General features: G+C 47.6%; 1 protein-coding gene across 2 annotated transcripts in view; it reads left to right on the plus strand.

Annotated features, from left to right (window-relative positions):
- Nucleotides 1-19,408, plus strand: part of ST6GALNAC3 (ST6 N-acetylgalactosaminide alpha-2,6-sialyltransferase 3) — a 377,640-nt gene that overhangs the window by 74,967 nt on the left and 283,265 nt on the right. For both annotated transcript variants that reach the window (XM_083157785.1, XM_083157784.1), the window contains exon 2: nt 1,401-1,598. In XM_083157785.1, coding sequence (XP_083013911.1) covers nt 1,401-1,598 — 198 coding nt within the window. The remainder of the gene's footprint in view (nt 1-1,400; nt 1,599-19,408) is intronic.

The raw sequence follows: 19,408 nt of genomic DNA on the forward strand, positions 1-19,408 counted from the left end.
AATACGCATGCACAGCCTGTCACGGTCACTGTGTAAATTCGCACAGCGCGCTACAATACGCATGCACAGCCTGTCACGGTCACTGTGTAAATTCGCACAGCGCGCTACAATACGCATGCACAGCCTGTCACGGTCACTGTGTAAATTCGCACAGCGTGCTACAATACGCATGCACAGCCTGTCACGGTCACAGTGTAAATTCGCACAGCGCGCTACAATACGCATGCACAGCCTGTCACGGTCACTGTGTAAATTCACACAGCGCGCTACAATACGCATGCACGGCCTGTCACGGTCACTGTGTAAATTCGCACAGCGCGCTACAATACGCATGCACGGCCTGTCACGGTCACTGTGTAAATTCGCACAGCGCGCTACAATACGCATGCACAGCCTGTCACGGTCACAGTGTAAATTCGCACAGCGCGCTACAATACGCATGCACAGCCTGTCACGGTCACAGTGTAAATTCGCACAGCGCGCTACAATACGCATGCACAGCCTGTCACGGTCACAGTGTAAATTCGCACAGCGCGCTACAATACGCATGCACAGCCTGTCACGGTCACTGTGTAAATTCGCACAGCGCGCTACAATACGCATGCACAGCCTGTCACGGTCACTGTGTAAATTCGCACAGCGCGCTACAATACGCATGCACAGCCTGTCACGGTCACTGTGTAAATTCGCACAGCGCGCTACAATACGCATGCACAGCCTGTCACGGTCACAGTGTAAATTCGCACAGCGCGCTACAATACGCATGCACAGCCTGTCACGGTCACTGTGTAAATTCGCACAGCAGCGTCTCCTTTTCATCATCACCCATCTGTGGTCGCTGATGAAAACGGGACACTGAGCAATATGGTCGCTGTGTAATATTAGGCCAATATTGCTTAGCGATCATATTGCTCCGTGTGTACGGAGCTTTAGCGTGTACATGACTATCGCCCTGTGTTTTTTACAGAGAAAAATGTTCTCAAGCGACGGACATTCCGCGGCTTCATCATGGAGGACGTGGAATCATTTCGTTAAGTCCCAATATAAGCAGAACTGTCGCGTTTTGTGGACCCACAAAGGTGGAGCAGATAGGAATGTGGGAAGGCTTTGAGTGAATGTTGGCTGGGTTGGATGAAGGGTGAGCTTCGGGCCAGTCGGTGGATGGAGTTTTTGGTGAATGGAGAATGTTTATGGGTACAACCCCGAGCGAGAGAGAGAGAGAGAGAGAGAGAGAGAGAGAGAGAGAGCAGCAGGAAGTTAGGCCAATAACAAATTAACCGTTGTCTAAGATTAAACCATGGATTCAATGGAAAGTTTCCGTGGAACTCTAATGTTATTACGTGTTAGCTTTTTCGATTTAGTATACTGATTATTTATTCTCGTGTCACTGTCTCCCGCAGAAGCTGCCTGCGCTCGCCGTCGGCACCGTGTCAGTCTTTCTGTTCCTGGTCGTTCTACGAATCGTTAATGAAGTGAACTTCCTCAAGTTGCTCTCCTGCTTCGGCCAGACCAGCGGGCGCTGCGTTCCTGCGCATGGGACGTGGCGACAGCGCCCTCTCACGTACCACGCCGGCTACATCAACATTAAAACACGGGAGGTAACGTGACCTTAGTTTTACAAACTACAGTATAATGTATATTTTGTTGCTTGGCTGCTGCAGCTATTGTGTCACAAAATGGCTTCCGCTCACAGGCCCTCATTCAGATGTTGTTGGAGGTTTTTACCGAATTTTTGTATGCACTACACAAAAAATTCTATGCACGGGTTACCGCCGTGGGGGGTATCACCAGCAAAAGATGGCGATACCCCATAGAAGCCTATTGGCTTCTCTTCACGACCCCCGCCCGACCCCCGGCGCCCCGCACTGGCTGCGCTGCTCCCCCCTCACCTGTGTCCGATTAGCCTGCTGCTGTGCTGCCTGGACCAGTAACCTCATCCTCCTCCCTAGCACCATACTTCCCGGTGCAAGGAGGAGGAGGCGGAGTCACTGCAATCAGCCGGGCACAGCAGGAGGGGCGAGAGCCGCCGGAGACCCGCTGTCAGCTGCTTCGCAAAGGGCAACTCTTTACGTATGAGCTGTCCTTTGCCATAATAATGGCATATGTTAGTGCATATGCAATTATTAGAGATGCGGTAGCCAGCGATGTGTGGGGTGGCGGATGTTAGTGCATCCCCCCAGGTCTGGACACTTTGTGGCACTGAGCGCAGCTCCAACCACATCTGAAGTGGGCTGATTGCGTGTTGTGCGATGTATTGTCTAGTACTAAAAGGAGACATGGGGCATAGTAGTACGCTAATGCTGGCGCAGGATGTGCGAACATATGTTAATGTGACAGCTCCGGGAACTGGCATAGACCCGCCCACCTATGCCCTCGCAGCCGCCTGTAACTGGGTACACATCAGCAGCGTTGACGCAGGAAGCATCGAGTCCCCGAATGAGTCCATGGTCACTCAGACTGGCCGCCACGACTGAGTCTGCGCAATTGCTATTCGCACAATTACACCCATTAAAACATACAGGTGGGAATGTACTAAGATGGGAGTTCTGTTTTTATGGGCAACTAATCAGAATCTAGTTCTTATTTATTTAGTTATTTATTTAGATAATAGATAATACCTGATTGGTTGCCCATAGCAACTACTCATGTGAAGTAGAACTCCCATCTTAGTACATTTCCCCCACAGTATTTTATATCTTTAAATGACTGCCATCTTGTGTTGTGGGGTTAGATACTTCCCTACTGCCAGGAAGCCGCCATCTGGCACCCAGCTGACGGCCACCAAACCGCCTTTGGCACATTTGCTTGGCAGGCCTGCTGTGTTGGCAGAGCTGGTGATGGTATATGTACGATCCTAATGCTACGTTGTATAGTAGGAGGTTATTGCTGTATTTGCTGTCGTACTGTGGCATAAAGGTGACATTTTGTTGTCACTGGGCTGTGGACGGAGCAGAAATCTCCTCAGACGCGTGTTCCCCTCCTCTCAGTGTGCGGAGATCTGGCGGGAATAGTGATTCCTCCAGTATGTGCCGGCAAAGCCAGAAATTCAGCTGAAACGGAGGAAAAACGTTCACCTTGTCGCCTCCGCTGCTGACCTGGAATTGAGAGATGAGATTACTCTCAGGCGAGAGGCATTGAGTCACTTATCCGGGAGCTTCCTAAATAGAAGCCGACTGTTCAATGGTGTTATATATATATGTATACTAGGTGATTCATCGCGCCCTCCGGGCGCTCTTCACACCGTCGTGAGGGGCTTTGCCCCATTAGAAGTAGGAATATATGTGAGTGTGAAATGTAGTGTAATTTGCTGAATAATGTGCTTAAAGTGCATTTGAGAGCATAAATGTTTTTTAATGAAAGTGCATATAAGGTACGGATGTGTGTGTGTGTGTGTGTGTGTGTAGTTGTGAGTATAGGAGGCACGGAGGGGTGTGTGAGTAGTTGTGAGTAATGGAGGCATGGATGGGTGTGTGTGTATTTTTGAGGCATGGATGGATGGGTGTGTGTGTGTGTATTTGTTTGTATTAGAGGCATGGCTGTGTGTGTGTGTGTATAGTTGTGAGCATTGGAGACATGGATGGGTGTGTGTATTGGAGGCATGGATGTGTGTGTGTAGTTGTAAGTATTGGAGGCATAAGTGAGTGTGTGGCTAAACGCACACTAAATAGTGTGCAATGAAATGTTTAAGGGAGCAGAGCTGTGTTTGAAAAGGCGTTGGTGGTGTAGTGGTATGGGGTGGTGGGTGGTACTTACATATGGTGTTGGAGAGTGAAGTTTGGTGGCAGCAGGTTGTGGAGAGTGTAAATAGATGTGGGGATGTGTTAGGTGCAGTAGTGCGAGGTGCATGCGTATTGCAGATGTGAGTGTAAAATGTGAGGTTTAGTGAGTGGTGTAGGGTGCTGGAGTTAATAGAGATATAGGGTACGTAGTGTGAAGGCTGTGTTATGTAGGTGGGAGTATTAGAGGCATAGATGTGTGTGTGTGTGTGTGTATGTAGTTGGTAGTTTTGGAGGCATGTATGGTTATGGGTGTGTGTGTAGTTGGGAGTATTGGAGCCATGAATGGGTGTGTGTAGTTGGGAGTATTGGAGGCATTGATGGGTGGGTGTGTGTGTGTGGGTGAGTGAGTTGGTAGTATTGGAGACATGTATGGGAATGGGTGTGTGTGTGTTTAGTTGTGAGTATTGGAGGCATGAATGGGTGTGTGTGTGTAGTTGTGAGTATTGGAGGCATTGATGGGTGTGTGTAGTTGTGAGTATTGGAGGTATGAATGGGTGTGTGTGTAGTTGGGAGTATTGGAGGCATTGATGGGGGTGTGTGGGTGTGTAGTTGCGAGTGTGTTGGAGAGTGAAGATTGGTGGCAGCACGGCTTACAGAGTGTAAATAGATGTGGGGATGTGTAGTGGTATGGGGTGCTGGGTGGTACTTACATATGGTGTTGTAGAGTGAAGATTGGTGGCAGCACGGGGTGGAGAGTGTAAATAGATGTGGGGATGTGTTAGTTGAAGTAGTGTGAGGTGCATGTGTATTGATATGTGTGTGTGTGTGTGTGTGTAGTTTTGAGTATTGTTGGCACGGATGGGTGTGTGTATAGTTGTGAATATAGGAGGCCTGGAGGGGTGTGTGAGTAGTTGTGAGTATTGGAGGCATAAGTGTGTGTGTGTGTGTGGCTAAATGCACACAATATAGTGTGCGATGAAATGTTTAAGGGAGGTTGTGTTAGAAAAGGCGTTGGTGGTGTAGTGGTATGGGGTGCTGGGTGCCATAAGCCTACCCAAGTAGTACATGGTTAGTGAGAGTGCAGCGTGATCAGGTTATGGAGGGTGGGGCTGACCGGCACCCCATAGATAGAGAGGCGTTGGTAGTGTAGTGGTATGGGGTGGTGGGTGCCATACGTCTGCTAAAGTAGTAAATGCAGCACGGTAATGTTTAAGGGGTAGCTGCTGTTTTACTACTTTAGCACACATATTATGGCATCCACTACCCCATGGTGGTGTAGTGGTATGGGGTGGATGGCATAGTACTTACAGTCTTGTGCAGTGGTGGTCAGCAGCAGTCCGTGGGTCCGGGAGAGTGCTGCTCTGCGTCATCTGTAGAGTTTTATTTTAGGGATCATATATCTCTCTTATCCCAATAATAGTTATTGAGATTGAGATATTATTATATAAAATATATTTATTATATCTTGTATTGATATAATAACATATATATTTGACATCTGCAATTATATTCTAATAGACCTTACAATACAATATGCAGAGTACTTGTCATAATTTGATTCCCCAAATATGAGAGTTCGAGACTTGTAATTTTAGCTCCAATTGGAGGATTTTATTTATAGGCAAAACAAACCATACAGAATAATTTTAACACAGTAATTGATGTATATGCTATTATATATATATTTATATACGCCTCCTTGCTTATATTACCTAAAACAACATTAAACAATTGACAGACTTAAGACTGCTATAAAACTAACATAAATTGTAGACTTCAGTATTCCATAACTTTATCAACAACTGAACATTTATATCTACCATGATTACTCACTCACTCCAGCCCATCGCTTCTAGGTTCCGTTCCTCTCTCCTGCTCGTGGCTCACATCTCTCCTCCTGACTCACTGAATGGGTTTCTTGCTGACTGTCCGTGTGTCTGTGAGTGTCTGTGTGTGAATGTGAGTGAATGTCTACTCTATCTCTCTCCTTATATCACAAATACATGAATTGAAGTTCCCTGTTCTCATGACGTTATTGAATTTATGGATGCTAATGGTGACAGGGTCTCCTGCTTGTCTGGACGCTAGTGGTAATCTCCATTGCCTGTTTCTGGGCTCTTCCTGTGCATCAATCTATTTTACACTCCTGTTGTCAAAATACAATAGTGTCTTGTCTGTCCTGCAAAGTAACTTGGATGATGTACTAGCAGCTACATTCTCCAGATGGCTGGGGTCTGGCCCATAGTGTATATATAATATTGCTTAATTAATAAATATAGATATATCTGGGGAGGGTAACAACACTCTATCTGCTTAATAGTATGCCTTAGACATTTTGTCTCCTAAATGAATTCAGTTGCATTTGATATGTTACAAAGTGGTCATTCATATTATTTAGTAAACCCAAAAGCTATACTACGATGTCTAAACATTAAACTCTGATGTCCTAATTATTAAGCTATTCCTATTTTTATATACACATACATAATATATACTATGGTTAAAATCACATTACATTAATGATGGTATAAAACAATATCTATATGCCTATATGGTAACAGTCCCCCGCTTGTGACCATGAGAAATTATTTTGATTGGTCACACAGTAAATTACCATAATTGCTTCATATATATTTTCAAACATTCTTTTCCCAACTCTCCTAACCATACATTAACCATTGGTATGAAATATCCTTCATTTAATTAACCTGATTTACCCAATAATAACTAAATTTGACCAGGACAGAAGGTTTTTATATTCAGTATTCATGAGGAAAATATTTTCATTGCTACAGACAGTTATATGCCACGCCACGGCTTGCCTTGTAGATCTTGTTTGGTCGATGTGTGAGGACACTTTACTTGTACTGTTGCTCACAGTGATTTCCTGGCTGAGGGCTGTCACCTGTGTGGGTTGTAGTTCTTGGAGACACTTTACATTTGCAGTATGGTGGACGTAGAAGTAGAATTCTTCATAGAGGCTGTTGACTTGCTTGACATGTTGCTTTACATGTATAGAGGCTGTTGACTTGCTTGACATGTTGCTTTACATGTATAGAGGCTGTTGACTTGCTTGAAATGTTGCTTTACTTGTGTGGCCCTTGGAGTGCTGTGGTCTTGATAAATTTCTTCACCACAGTTTTGCAAAACACGGGGCCTTCGATAAGTCTCATTAATGCAGTCCTTAGCGAGTTTGCTTTGTATGTCCTTTACGATTATCGCTGTGATCGTGACAAGTGTCCTTGTGCGTCCTTTAAGATTATCGCGCTGCAATCATGATAAGTGTCCATGTCTCTCTTTAACCCCAACCTCGTTGTGTTGAAAAAAAACAGTTTGTGACGTTGAATACAGCAGTTGAAACTTTAACCAAGTATTTTTGCTTTACTTGTTGGTAAGAACATTTATCTTCAGGCATTGGCAGGTAAATGTCTGGGGTAGATTCTAAAGGATCCACTCCGTCTATACTAAATTTCCTCACTGAATAACAATTTACCATTCAGTCTCTGATCTCTTATCTACCTTCCTATATACTATCTTATCTTAAACTAAATTAACCCTACACCAGCTAAATCCAATAACTAACAATAATATTTTGATTTGACGTATCTATGAAAACATCCTATCAATACAACAAATGACTATAATTTTGCTTCAAACTAATATTAGATATCTGTTAAGAATGGGTTTGTCTATATCGAATGCCATCCAGTGTTGTGTAATATGCAGCCATGTGCATATACAATAACTACAATATTCCATCTATGCTATTATTTATTCTCTTAGACTTGGTTAAGTCTGTATTAAGAGATTGGTCCATCTCAACAACTAACAAAACGTTTCTCTTTTACAATTTGATGTAAGGCATACCATTCTTTGTCTGATATTTAAATTAGTTTGAAGCTTTTTAAGAAGGAAGCGTATATATATAATCAGCATATAATAAGAAGAAGAATAAGAAGAAAAAGAAAACAAATATTTACAAGGTATATACAATGATATAAGAATGAAGATCATATGTGTGAATTGATCAGCGATTAAAAACGTATGTACAATACAAAAGGATTCTGCATACTTGCAGGGGTGAGATTCACACTGTAAATGGAATGTGCATGTGTCACAGTGTCCTGACAAACAAACAGACAATGATTGCTGTAGTGAGGGGGTTAATGAACTTCTCCTGAAGAAGAGAAAAGGGGATTTTGTCCATGTGTCCAGAAAACAAATAGTAGTTGCTGTATTTAAACCTTTTCCTTCTCTGAAGGACTGAAGAAAGAAAAATAAACTAATAAAAAAAAAGTCCTTTGATTTTTGTCCATGTGACAGTTTTTGGATCCTCCTTAGGTGACAAATACAAGCTGTGCGAGGTACTGGCTCTTTGCATAATTGCAGCAATAAAAGGTTTAGTAGAGGTTGTTGTTGCGACTTGGGGCTTTCTTTAAAACTTTGCGTCCATTAGTATTGAAGCTGCTGTGTAGAACTTGTAACCTAAAATTGAAACAAAAAGAAATACAATTACTATCATTGCTAGTGGTGTGACATTGCTAGCTATATCTTTTGTGCTATCTGCTGGTCCAACATTGCTGGCCATGTTTTCTGGTTTGTACCATTTCTCTCCTCTATGCTGCCAGATGCAGACTTTCCATAACTATGGTTTTTAAGGACTTAATAACTAGCAATGGTTGCTGGTCCGTGGCAGTCTTTACTTTCTGTAGTTTTGTGTGTCATTGACAGCACACACTCTGCTGCATATATGATGCTGGGCAAATTTAACTTGGAAAACTGGGCTGGTTTAACATGTGAGATCCTCTCAAAGCAAACAATGGCTACATTGGGTTTTAAAAGTAAAATAAGTGATACCACCGTCTGACTTGTGTTTGCACTCCCTGAAGTGGTCTGAATCCAGCACTTCTCCATCTGCAGTGCTTGCTGTTCAGTGTGACTCTTCAGCCTTGGAGAATTTTGCCAGCCCTGGAAAATATTCTTGTGGGGAGAGAAACTTGTTAATCCGTGCCGGATACCTTTTGCAGGTTTCAGGAGGGCTTTCTGCCTGTCCAGATCTATAACAAAATTGTTAGGTTTCCAGGGTACAAAAACATATTCATCCTGGTGACACTTTGTATCATTGCTGAAACTTGGTGTGGTGTTTCTAGATTGACACTTTGCATTTGGTCTCTCTGAGAGACTGCAAACATTTGCTCCACCACTAGATGTCTCTAACTGCTGTGTGGGGGTTACAGAGATGGTGGAACCTTTTGTGTGATCATGCATGCTCAAATTCATGCCATTGCTCAGCTCAGACATATTTGTGGCTGAATACATTTGCTCATTTAATTCTGTGACAACTTTACCTACAATTGGAGTGTGTGCATACAAGGTTATTGTCTGTTCCCTTTTCCCTGAGGGCAACACAAGTTTCTTTGTCACAATGGGGGCTGTGAGAGTGGATTCTGCAGAATCACTTTCCTTCTCATTGTACTGATCTCCCCCCTTAATCAAAACAGTGCAGGGGACATCTCTCATTGCTCCTGCCTTATTTGTAGTAATATTACGTTCTCTCTCTATTACAGAGCCCTGATTAGCATCTGTGACCATTTCAAACTTTGTAGTCTGTTTGTGAATGAGCCCCTCTGTGGTCTCATCCCTGCTCCTAACACCTTTGCTGGGTGCTTCTGTGATCCCTTCCTGAGAGATCTGGACAATTTGTTCACAATCTGCCAGAAAATTTACTTTTGTCTCAGAATTCTTCTGAGTACACTTCTTAACCTTTAGGGATTTTAAGAAGGAATGCACCTTTGCATTCATTTTCAGGCATGCCCTCTTAAGACGTGAACCTGATTTCTCTTTACATTCCTGCTTAACTTCTAAAGTCGCTGCTCTGTGCATTTTCCTAAATGTTACAGCAACTCTTTTCATTTTCAACATTGCACCTATTTTACAATGCTGTATTTATACTTTTTGTACACAAGATATCCTCCCAATGAGAGTGTCCGGATTCTCAAAGTTAACTCTAATATCTGGTACTAATTATCATTTATTTGGAAATGCTTATTTCCACTGTTTTTTTATTCTAGGCCTTTACAATTATGAAGTGCCTATTTAGTAACATACCCCACTGTGATCTTGCAATGTGTCAGCAGGCTAACATGCCCTTGTGCTGAGCCTAGTAAATGTAGTATTAGTTAAAAATGTTTCTGAATAATGCCATATTATCAATATCTAAGCGTGCACTCCCAGATAATGGTAACAATGGAATATCAGTTCTGTTTCACCAATACGTTATTCTAGGTCTACAAACAATGCAAGATAAAAATACACAATAGTATTACGTTTTCCTAGATACATCCTCACTGTGATTCTGTAGGTTAGGTAGCCAGCTTCACGCATCTGCTACTCCTTATAAATATTATAATCATACAATCAGATACCAAAATGTACAAGTCCTGCTGCGGTCGCCATTGTAGAGTTTTATTTTAGGGATCATATATCTCTCTTATCCCAATAATAGTTATTGAGATTGAGATATTATTATATAAAATATATTTATTATATCTTGTATTGATATAATAACATATATATTTGACATCTGCAATTATATTCTAATAGACCTTACAATACAATATGCAGAGTACTTGTCATAATTTGATTCCCCAAATATGAGAGTTCGAGACTTGTAATTTTAGCTCCAATTGGAGGATTTTATTTATAGGCAAAACAAACCATACAGAATAATTTTAACACAGTAATTGATGTATATGCTATTATATATATATTTATATACGCCTCCTTGCTTATATTACCTAAAACAACATTAAACAATTGACAGACTTAAGACTGCTATAAAACTAACATAAATTGTAGACTTCAGTATTCCATAACTTTATCAACAACTGAACATTTATATCTACCATGATTACTCACTCTCTCCAGCCCATCGCTTCTAGGTTCCGTTCCTCTCTCCTGCTCGTGGCTCACATCTCTCCTCCTGACTCACTGAATGGGTTTCTTGCTGACTGTCCGTGTGTCTGTGAGTGTCTGTGTGTGAATGTGAGTGAATGTCTACTCTATCTCTCTCCTTATATCACAAATACATGAATTGAAGTTCCCTGTTCTCATGACGTTATTGAATTTATGGATGCTAATGGTGACAGGGTCTCCTGCTTGTCTGGACGCTAGTGGTAATCTCCATTGCCTGTTTCTGGGCTCTTCCTGTGCATCAATCTATTTTACACTCCTGTTGTCAAAATACAATAGTGTCTTGTCTGTCCTGCAAAGTAACTTGGATGATGTACTAGCAGCTACATTCTCCAGATGGCTGGGGTCTGGCCCATAGTGTATATATAATATTGCTTAATTAATAAATATAGATATATCTGGGGAGGGTAACAACACTCTATCTGCTTAATAGTATGCCTTAGACATTTTGTCTCCTAAATGAATTCAGTTGCATTTGATATGTTACAAAGTGGTCATTCATATTATTTAGTAAACCCAAAAGCTATACTACGATGTCTAAACATTAAACTCTGATGTCCTAATTATTAAGCTATTCCTATTTTTATATACACATACATAATATATACTATGGTTAAAATCACATTACATTAATGATGGTATAAAACAATATCTATATGCCTATATGGTAACACATCTATGGGCGGCTTGCGGTGTGATTAAGGTGGCAGTGGCGGGCGCACGGCAATGTAGTGTGCGGCTCTGTAGATCCTGGTGGGTGTTGGGAGACGGGTCTTCCTCTGGAGCATGGCAGTGTACGGGCAGCGGCTGGCGCATGGCAATGTCTTGATTTGCCGGGTATGTGGAGACGGCAGTGGGTGGGTCTTGTGGCGTGCGCACGGCAATGAGCTGTGTGTCTGTGACAGATGCGGGCGGGTGTGGGGGGACGTCTCCTCCGACAGAGCGAAGGCACTGGTTGGCTGGCTGGGTAAAGAAGGTGCCAGCGGCGGGCGCACGGCAAGGCTGTGCGTCTGAGTGATGCTGGCGGGTGTGGGGGACGGGATCTCCGACAGTGAGGGCAGGGGGGGGGGGGCAGCTAGTATCAGGGCGTGTAGTGCTGGAAGGGGTGGTGAGGACGGGCCGAGGGCTTAGTGGTGAAGGGGGTGCGGGTGTGGACGTTCTGTGCTTCGGTGGGGCGGGGGATATGGCGGTGTTTGTGCTGAGAGGGGGAGTGGTGCTTGCTGAGGGGTGGAAGTGTTGTTTGGGGGGCGGTTATGTGCTGGAGCTGGGTGAGGGCTGTGTATAAGGGCCCCGTTGCTGTGCTGTGCTGTTACAGCGTCCTCCTTATGTGCTGGTGCTGCTCCCTCCTCTCCCTGGCAGCAGTGAGAGCGCAGGTTAGGGATGGCCAGCACATGGGAGCCTTCGTGCTGCTGCTGTTGGGGAGGACCGGCGCTGTGCGGAGAGGAGAGCAGGTCTCTCCCACCTGCGCCCCTGTGTTGCTGCTGCTGGCGGGGACCGGCGCTGTGCGGAGAGCAGGTCTCTCCCACCTGCGCCCCCGTGCTGCTGCTGCTGGCGGGGACCGGCGCTGTGCGGAGAGCAGGTCTTTCCCACCTGCGCCCCCGTGCTGCTGCTGGCGGGGACCGGCGCTGTGCGGAGAGCAGGTCTCTCCCACCTGCGCCCCCGTGCTGCTGCTGGCGGGGACCGGCGCTGTGCGGAGAGCAGGTCTCTCCCACCTGCGTCCCCGTGCTGCTGCCCACCTGCACCCTGCTGACATCTTTCACCCTCCAGCTGCCTCTCTCCCCCCTTGCTCCGGGCGCAGGAGTCCGCACTCCGCCCAGATCCCGCCCCCTTTCCCCCGCTCGTTAGCAACTACATCTGTTATGAGAGTGAGGGGGGGGGGGCGCGCGGTGTGTAGCGGGGGGGGTGGCAGTGTATGGTCGGGGGGAGCACGGTGTGTAGCCTTGGGGCTGGCCGTGTATGGGCGGCCATAGGGGGGGTGTTGGGCTTGGAGGGGGTGGGTAGTGTGGGAGGTTGTGTGCCGGCCGGATGATGTGTGTGTGTGTGTGGGGGGGGGGGGGGCGCGGTGTGTAGCCGTGGGGCGGGGTTGGTGGCCGAGGAGGGGGCGGATTGTGTGGAGAACAGAGGCCAAGGGGGGTGGTGTGTATTACGGAAGTGGCCAGGTTTTGCAGTGTGGCTGACGGTGGACGGGCCTGTCAATCACCCGTGTAACCCCGCCCACCGTTTGAGTGACGGATCTGGCTAAATATATAAGAGATAGTCACCAGGGCCTATAAACACTGGCGGAGGGATTGCCAGGCTGCATCCACTATATATATTGTGGTTGCGGCCTGGCATTCAGCCAGTGTCTATAGGCCCTGGTGCCTATACTATATATATATATATATATATATATATATATATATATATATATATATATCCAGATACTTTGAGGCAGTCTGCAATACCCAACTAATTCAGCTGTGGAGTGCGCTGTAGCTACATAAATGTAGATTTGTCACTGATTCCATGCCTATTGCCCTCTGATATTTTCAGATGTCCCCCCCTCCCCCTTCCGACCCATATTGAAAAATGATTGTGCGGCCCCCAGCCCCCGTTTTTATAATGTGTATGGTGCGCTACAGCCTCAGCGATGCGGCCCCCAGCCCCCCCTTTATTGTACTTACCTCGAGTGAAGTCTGTCTGCCTTGTACTGGATGACTTGTGCTGTCGCTCGCTCCTCCGCTCCGCCCGTATGCTCAGCTCAGCTCACTTCGGCGTCTCAGAGCAGCAACAGGCAGCCTGCGATTGGCTGCCTGTTGCTAGGCTACCGCCCAGAGTTGACCAATCCGGGCAGGATACATACGTGCAGCACGGTGCAGGCAGGGTGCTGCTGCAGCTGCATCTATTCTGCATGCCCCGGCGGCGGCCGACACTGCCACTCAGCTGCCACCAGGCAGGCAGCCTAGCCCGTCCATGCCACATTGCCACTCGACAACCCCGTCCCCACGCCGCCCGCTTACCCTCCTTCCCCCACACACACGGCGCACAAATAAAAATTCAAATGTCATGCCGGGCAGACGGCGCGGCGGCATCGGGCCCCTTTAACCTCTCGGGCCCCGGTGCACTGCACCGTCTGCACCGGCGGTAGTTCCGCCCCTGGGTTGTGTGCCGGCCGGATGATGTGTGTGTGTGTGTGTGGGGGCGCGGTGTGTAGCCGTGGGGCGGGGTTGGTGGCCGAGGAGGGGGCGGATTGTGTGGAGAACAGAGGCCAAGGGGGGTGGTGTGTAATACGGAAGTGGCCAGGTTTTGCAGTGTGGCTGACGGTGGACGGGCCTGTCAATCACCCGTGTAACCCCGCCCACCGTTTGCCACACTGCTTTGAGTGACGGATCTGGCTAAATATATAAGAGATATTATTATCATTTATCCGCAGCGTGGCTCCAACTAGCGATATCCTCCATTGTCCTGTATGTACTAACACTGCAACGGCAAACCGTTTATGTTAGTTATCCCAGAATGCCAGGAAGGTAACCACTGGGCCTAATACTGGTTTGTACAGTACATAGGGTCTGATTCAGCAAGGCTCGCTAAGCAACAGTCGTTCGCTGCTCAGTGAGCCCTGAAACGCTGCCTGACCTAACAACCGTCGCCGCCGAATCCCCTCGGAACCATGCAAGGGGATGTTCACGAACACATCTCCTCGCATGCGGCTCGAATGATCTCTCTCCCCTTTGGAAATAAAAGTCAGTCTACTCTAAACTGACTTTTATTTCTGTCGGTGTCTGCCAATAAGGGGGCGGGCGCTGAAGTCATGTGATGTCATCCGCCCGCCCCCATCAAGCATTGACCTGCCTGGGTTTCCAGGGGAACACTCTGGGTGTTCCCCTGCTCCAGCTCCGTTTCCACCCCCAGCTCTCCCTCCCCACAACGAAACGGCCCAGCAGAAGTGCGCAAACACAAACCCCGGCCATCTGGGGCTGAGGCTGAATTTATATACTGACCGACTGGTGGGAGAACTGGGCATGGGCAGAACCCGTCCTGCAGCATTGCCCACAGTCCTCCCTTACCTGCCACATGATGGAAAGGTGCTGCCCACATTCCATAGGAGCGTAGAGCATAGGCTCTGCGTACACAAACCCAGATTTCATGGGGGTAATTCAGACCTGATCGCATTCAGGTAGACGCCGCCCCGCTAGTGAAATCCTGCCTTTGCGAATGAATGTGCTTGCTCTGCAAATAGTGTACGGCTGTGAATCCCTGTGTGAGTAACTCTCCCCCATATATATTTTCCCTCCAGAGGGATTTTTAAAGAGATAATGACTTGGGACTGCTGCTTTAAGTTACCAAAAATTTGAAAGTGTCGGATTCATACTTATTATTATTATATTATTATTATTATTATTATTAATATCAGTAGTGTTAGTTCTTCCGCACACACATCCTTACAGAAGTAATTACTCAGTGGCTGAGTGAGAAGCGTCCGTCTCCCAGTAATCACCATTAGAGATGGCGCGGATGGCAGTGACTTGTGGTGGTCACCGGCACGCTGCCAGCATACAGATGTCTCGTCTGTGCGTGCTGCATGTCTTCCCCATTAGATAGCATTATCTCTGCAGAATGCCAATTCATATCTGTGTGTGTTGTGCGGGCGTCTCACATAGAGCATGTTAATAACCGCCACGCTGTGCCGTGAATGCGTAAGCAGGGCTGGAGAGGAAACGGAGCAGCAGGCCCTCATTTCTTCATTATTGCTCTTGAGAAACAGGGTGGGCAGGTATTTTGCGGAGATCGTTTGACAGATTAGCCACACCGTTCCGCGGACCCATAGGAAAACGAGCCATTGTTTTGTCTCTGCGTTCCTAGGAAGTAAATGCTTATGCCGGGGGGGGGGGGAGGGGGGGGGCGTGGACCATTCTGTGGTTAATGAGGCCCAGGTAATAACAGCTGTCTCCTTAGCAGACATCGCAGACCATGTGATGGCAGGTTTGAGCGGCTTTCAGCTCAAAGCCGCCCAGTGTGTATGGCCCGGCGATGAGCGGTGGGGGCTGCTGCGCGCTCCCGCATCATCACTGGGAAAGCCGTTAATCTGCTGGTAATACCAGCAGATGAGCGGCTTTGAGGACGGCTTTGCATAGCGCTGCACTATGCAAAGCCGTACTCTCCTCTCCATCGGCGCCGCGCAGGGGGAAAGCCGCTCAGTGTGTATGCACTGAGCGGCTGTCCCCCCAGCGATGATAGTGATCATCGCTGTCCATACACGCTGGGCATAGTCGCCCTGTGTGTATGGACCTTAAGACTAACATTGCTCATCACCTCTATGAGGGGATTCAAGTGTTCTGCACCCCCCCATCTGCATACCTCCCAACATGACCCTCTCCAGAAGGGACACAATGCTCTGTTTCTGGACTTTACTAGTGTCTGTGTGTCTCCGAAACACTGCCACCTGTTGGCAGCGAGGGAAACTACATCTCTTTCTCACAGAGGCAACTAGCTTTCGAAGCTTTAGCTGTGAGCGGACTTACTAGTCTATGGGTGAAATTTAATAGGATGATAAATTCAGAAAGTGAGAGGTTTGGTAAGAAATCTCCAGTTTTTTAAAGTGGCAATCATTTACACTGCCAAATCAAACTGGTTTTGCAGTGTAAATGATTGCCACTTTAAAAAAAAACCTGGAGATCTCTCACTTTGGGTGGGATGTATTAAAATACATCGCCGTCCTTCGCCGCCCGCCGCCGCAAGGCTGGCATCACGGTGCAGTGACGGAGGCCCCCCGCGATACCTGTACTGTGGTGTGCGGGGGGGTCTCCGTCACCTTCCTGCCGCCTCCTGCTCCCCTCACGCCGGGGACAGCTAAGCAGGCTGTCCCCAGCGCCTTCTCCTCCCCCCTGCAGCCGGAAGGACGTCCGGCTGCTTCACTAGGGGGAGGAGGGGTTTACCTTCCGGGGTCCAGGAGGACCTTTCAGGAAGGTAAGCCGGAGGGGGGGTCGGCGAGGCGGCGGGTTTGCGTCAGAGGCGGCGGGCGGTGAAAAGAAGCCCATAGGCTTATATAGGGTATCGCCACCCAAAGGTGGCGATACCCTACAATGCGGTATCGGTGCGGCCGGGTTTTGATACATAGAAAAATGCGGTAAAACCGGGGTTTTACCGCATTTTCAGTTTGATACATCTCGCCCTTTCTGAATTTATCATCCTATTAAATTTCACCCAAAATATATAACAGGGTAAATCAGGGGTAGCCAACTCCAGTCCTCAAGAGCTACCAACAGTTAATGTTTTCCAGTCACCTTGCAGGTACACAGGTGCACTCATTAAGCTAATCACTTCACTTGTGACTCTGGGCCTTATTCTGATCGGTGCGGATATTCCCGCATGCGGACGGACCGCCGATGTTGATCGTCTGCGCATGTGCAGAGGTCACTCTGCGCATGTGCTGGCGATTTCGCCGCACGGATTCTTTATACGCCGCACAGGGGGCGTAGAGGGGCGTGAGGGGCTACTTAGCCTCATTACCCTATGCATACGCCCCGCGTTTCATGGGCGTTCCCATGCAAACGCGGGGCGTATGCATGGTAATGAGGCCGTGACGCGTGGGTACGGGGCGGGCATCTGACATCGCCGGATGTCAGCTGCCCGCCCCCATACATGATTTCACACGGACAAGTGTTGCGGGACCTGGTGGAGCGTGCGGCCCTGCATTCGATGTTCGGCGACCATTGAATGCAGGGGCAGCTCCCAAGACGGAGGAGGCGTATCCCCGTCCACTTTCATGCGGATCGCCACATATCCGCGTACGGACGGCAGGTGGCGATCCGTATGGAAGGCGGGGATTCGCCTGCACGGTTGCGGCCGTGGAAAACGTTAACTGTTGGTAGCGCTCGGGGACTGGAGTTGGCCACCGCTGGGCTAAATAGTCTTCATCTCTATGAGGTGAAGTACCACCACTGACTACTTGAGGCCACTCGATGGACCAAATTACTCCTTTGTGCGATAAGAGATATAAGCGATAAGTCATAGCAGAAAGGGAAAGCAAGTTTTGCAGGGACACTGATCTGTTTCAAACTTGCTGGATATGGAGAGAGGGAGCTGTGCAGACAGAGATTGGAGGTAGGAGCAGATAGGGACTGTGGGTGGGGTGGAGAGTTTGTGGCCTAAAAAACGGTCACAGCTCAAAGTGAAAGTAAAAACTGTCACAGCTCAAACTGAAAGCAAAAACCGGTCACAGCGCAAAGTAAAAGTACCTTGCACATGGGGGAATAAAAGGGATCAGAATAAGTCCTGATCCCAAAAAAACGGGATGTTCCCACGTAAAGCGGGACAGTTGGGAGGTATTTGAATGAACAATGTGTAGATAATATTCCCCTTATTCCCAGTGGTTTTATATAGCGAGGTCATTACCATCAATGTAATTATCCCAGCACAGCGCAATCTCTCAGAGATACAGGCAGCAATGACGGATATTACTGTATTAGGCCCTCAGAAGCAGCAGCCCCCGATCTATGCACTGCTTGTACAGAACGTAATCTACAGAATCTCTCCTCTTTGTGAATGACCTATTCACTGAGCACCTACTTCTGTAGCAGATTGTGCTCATCAATCTTACAGGCTCTCCAGAAACACAGAGCTAAAGGGCAGAGGAACTGCTGCCGCAAATCAGACGGAGCCCAGAGACTCAGCAACAGGAAAATGCCTCTCGGCTTATGTCCTGGCTGATAATAAAGACAGTGAAATGCGTGGGTTCGGAGAAATCCCTAGCACACGATTGGATCCATTTATCAACCTATCAGAAAGGATATTTATCATGTGTCGCCTACATCTACCGAGATGTTAGAGAGGCTGAAGACATGGGAGGGGTTTAAATGGACAAGGTCATGGGCCACCAGTAGCCGCACTTTGTGTGGGCCGCAAACATGTTACACGATAATAATTCATGGGCTGGTGACAATCGCCGTACAATGAAACATATTGGACCCCCCCTCCAGAAATCTGATATTTGTCCCTGTCATTGCTCCTCCTCTTTCCACCCTTGACTCCACCAAACACCATGGGTGAGATTTAATAGGATGGGAGATTCAAAAAGTGAGAGATTTGGTAAGATTTTTTTAAAGCAGCAATCATTTACACTGCAAAACCAGTTTGAATTTGCAGTGTAAGGCCCTTATTCTGGTTGGTGCGGTCGAGCCGCATATGCGGCTCCGACCGCACCAGACGAATCCCCGCCTACAAGACGGATCGGCACAGCCGTCCGTACACGGACGGCTGCCGATCCGCATGAAAATGGTGGAGGCGTACGCCTCCACCATGGTGGGAGCTGCCCCCTGCATTCGATGGTCGTCGACCATCGAAGGCAGGTCCGCACGCCGCGGCAGCTCCCGCAAGCTGAGACCACACGGACAATCGTCCGTGTGGTAGCTTGTATGGGGGCTGAAAGCTGACATCCGGCGACGTCAGCTTTCCGCCCCCATGAGTTGCGTCATGGCCTCATTACCATGCGTACGCCCCGCGTTTGCATGGGAACGCCCATGAAACGCGGGGCGTATACATAGGGAAATGAGGGCATGAAGCCCCTCACGCCCCTATACGCCCCCTTTGCGGCGTACTAACGTTATGTGCGGCGAATTCGCCTGCACATGCGCAGATTGACCTCTGCGCATGTGCAGACGGAAAACATCGGCGGTACGGCCGCACGCGGGCCGTACCGCACGAACCAGAATAAGGGCCTAAGTGATTGCCGCTTTAAA

This window comes from Crinia signifera, chromosome 8, assembly GCF_055691185.1.
Source record: "Crinia signifera chromosome 8, ASM5569118v1, whole genome shotgun sequence".
NCBI lineage: Eukaryota > Metazoa > Chordata > Amphibia > Anura > Myobatrachidae > Crinia > Crinia signifera.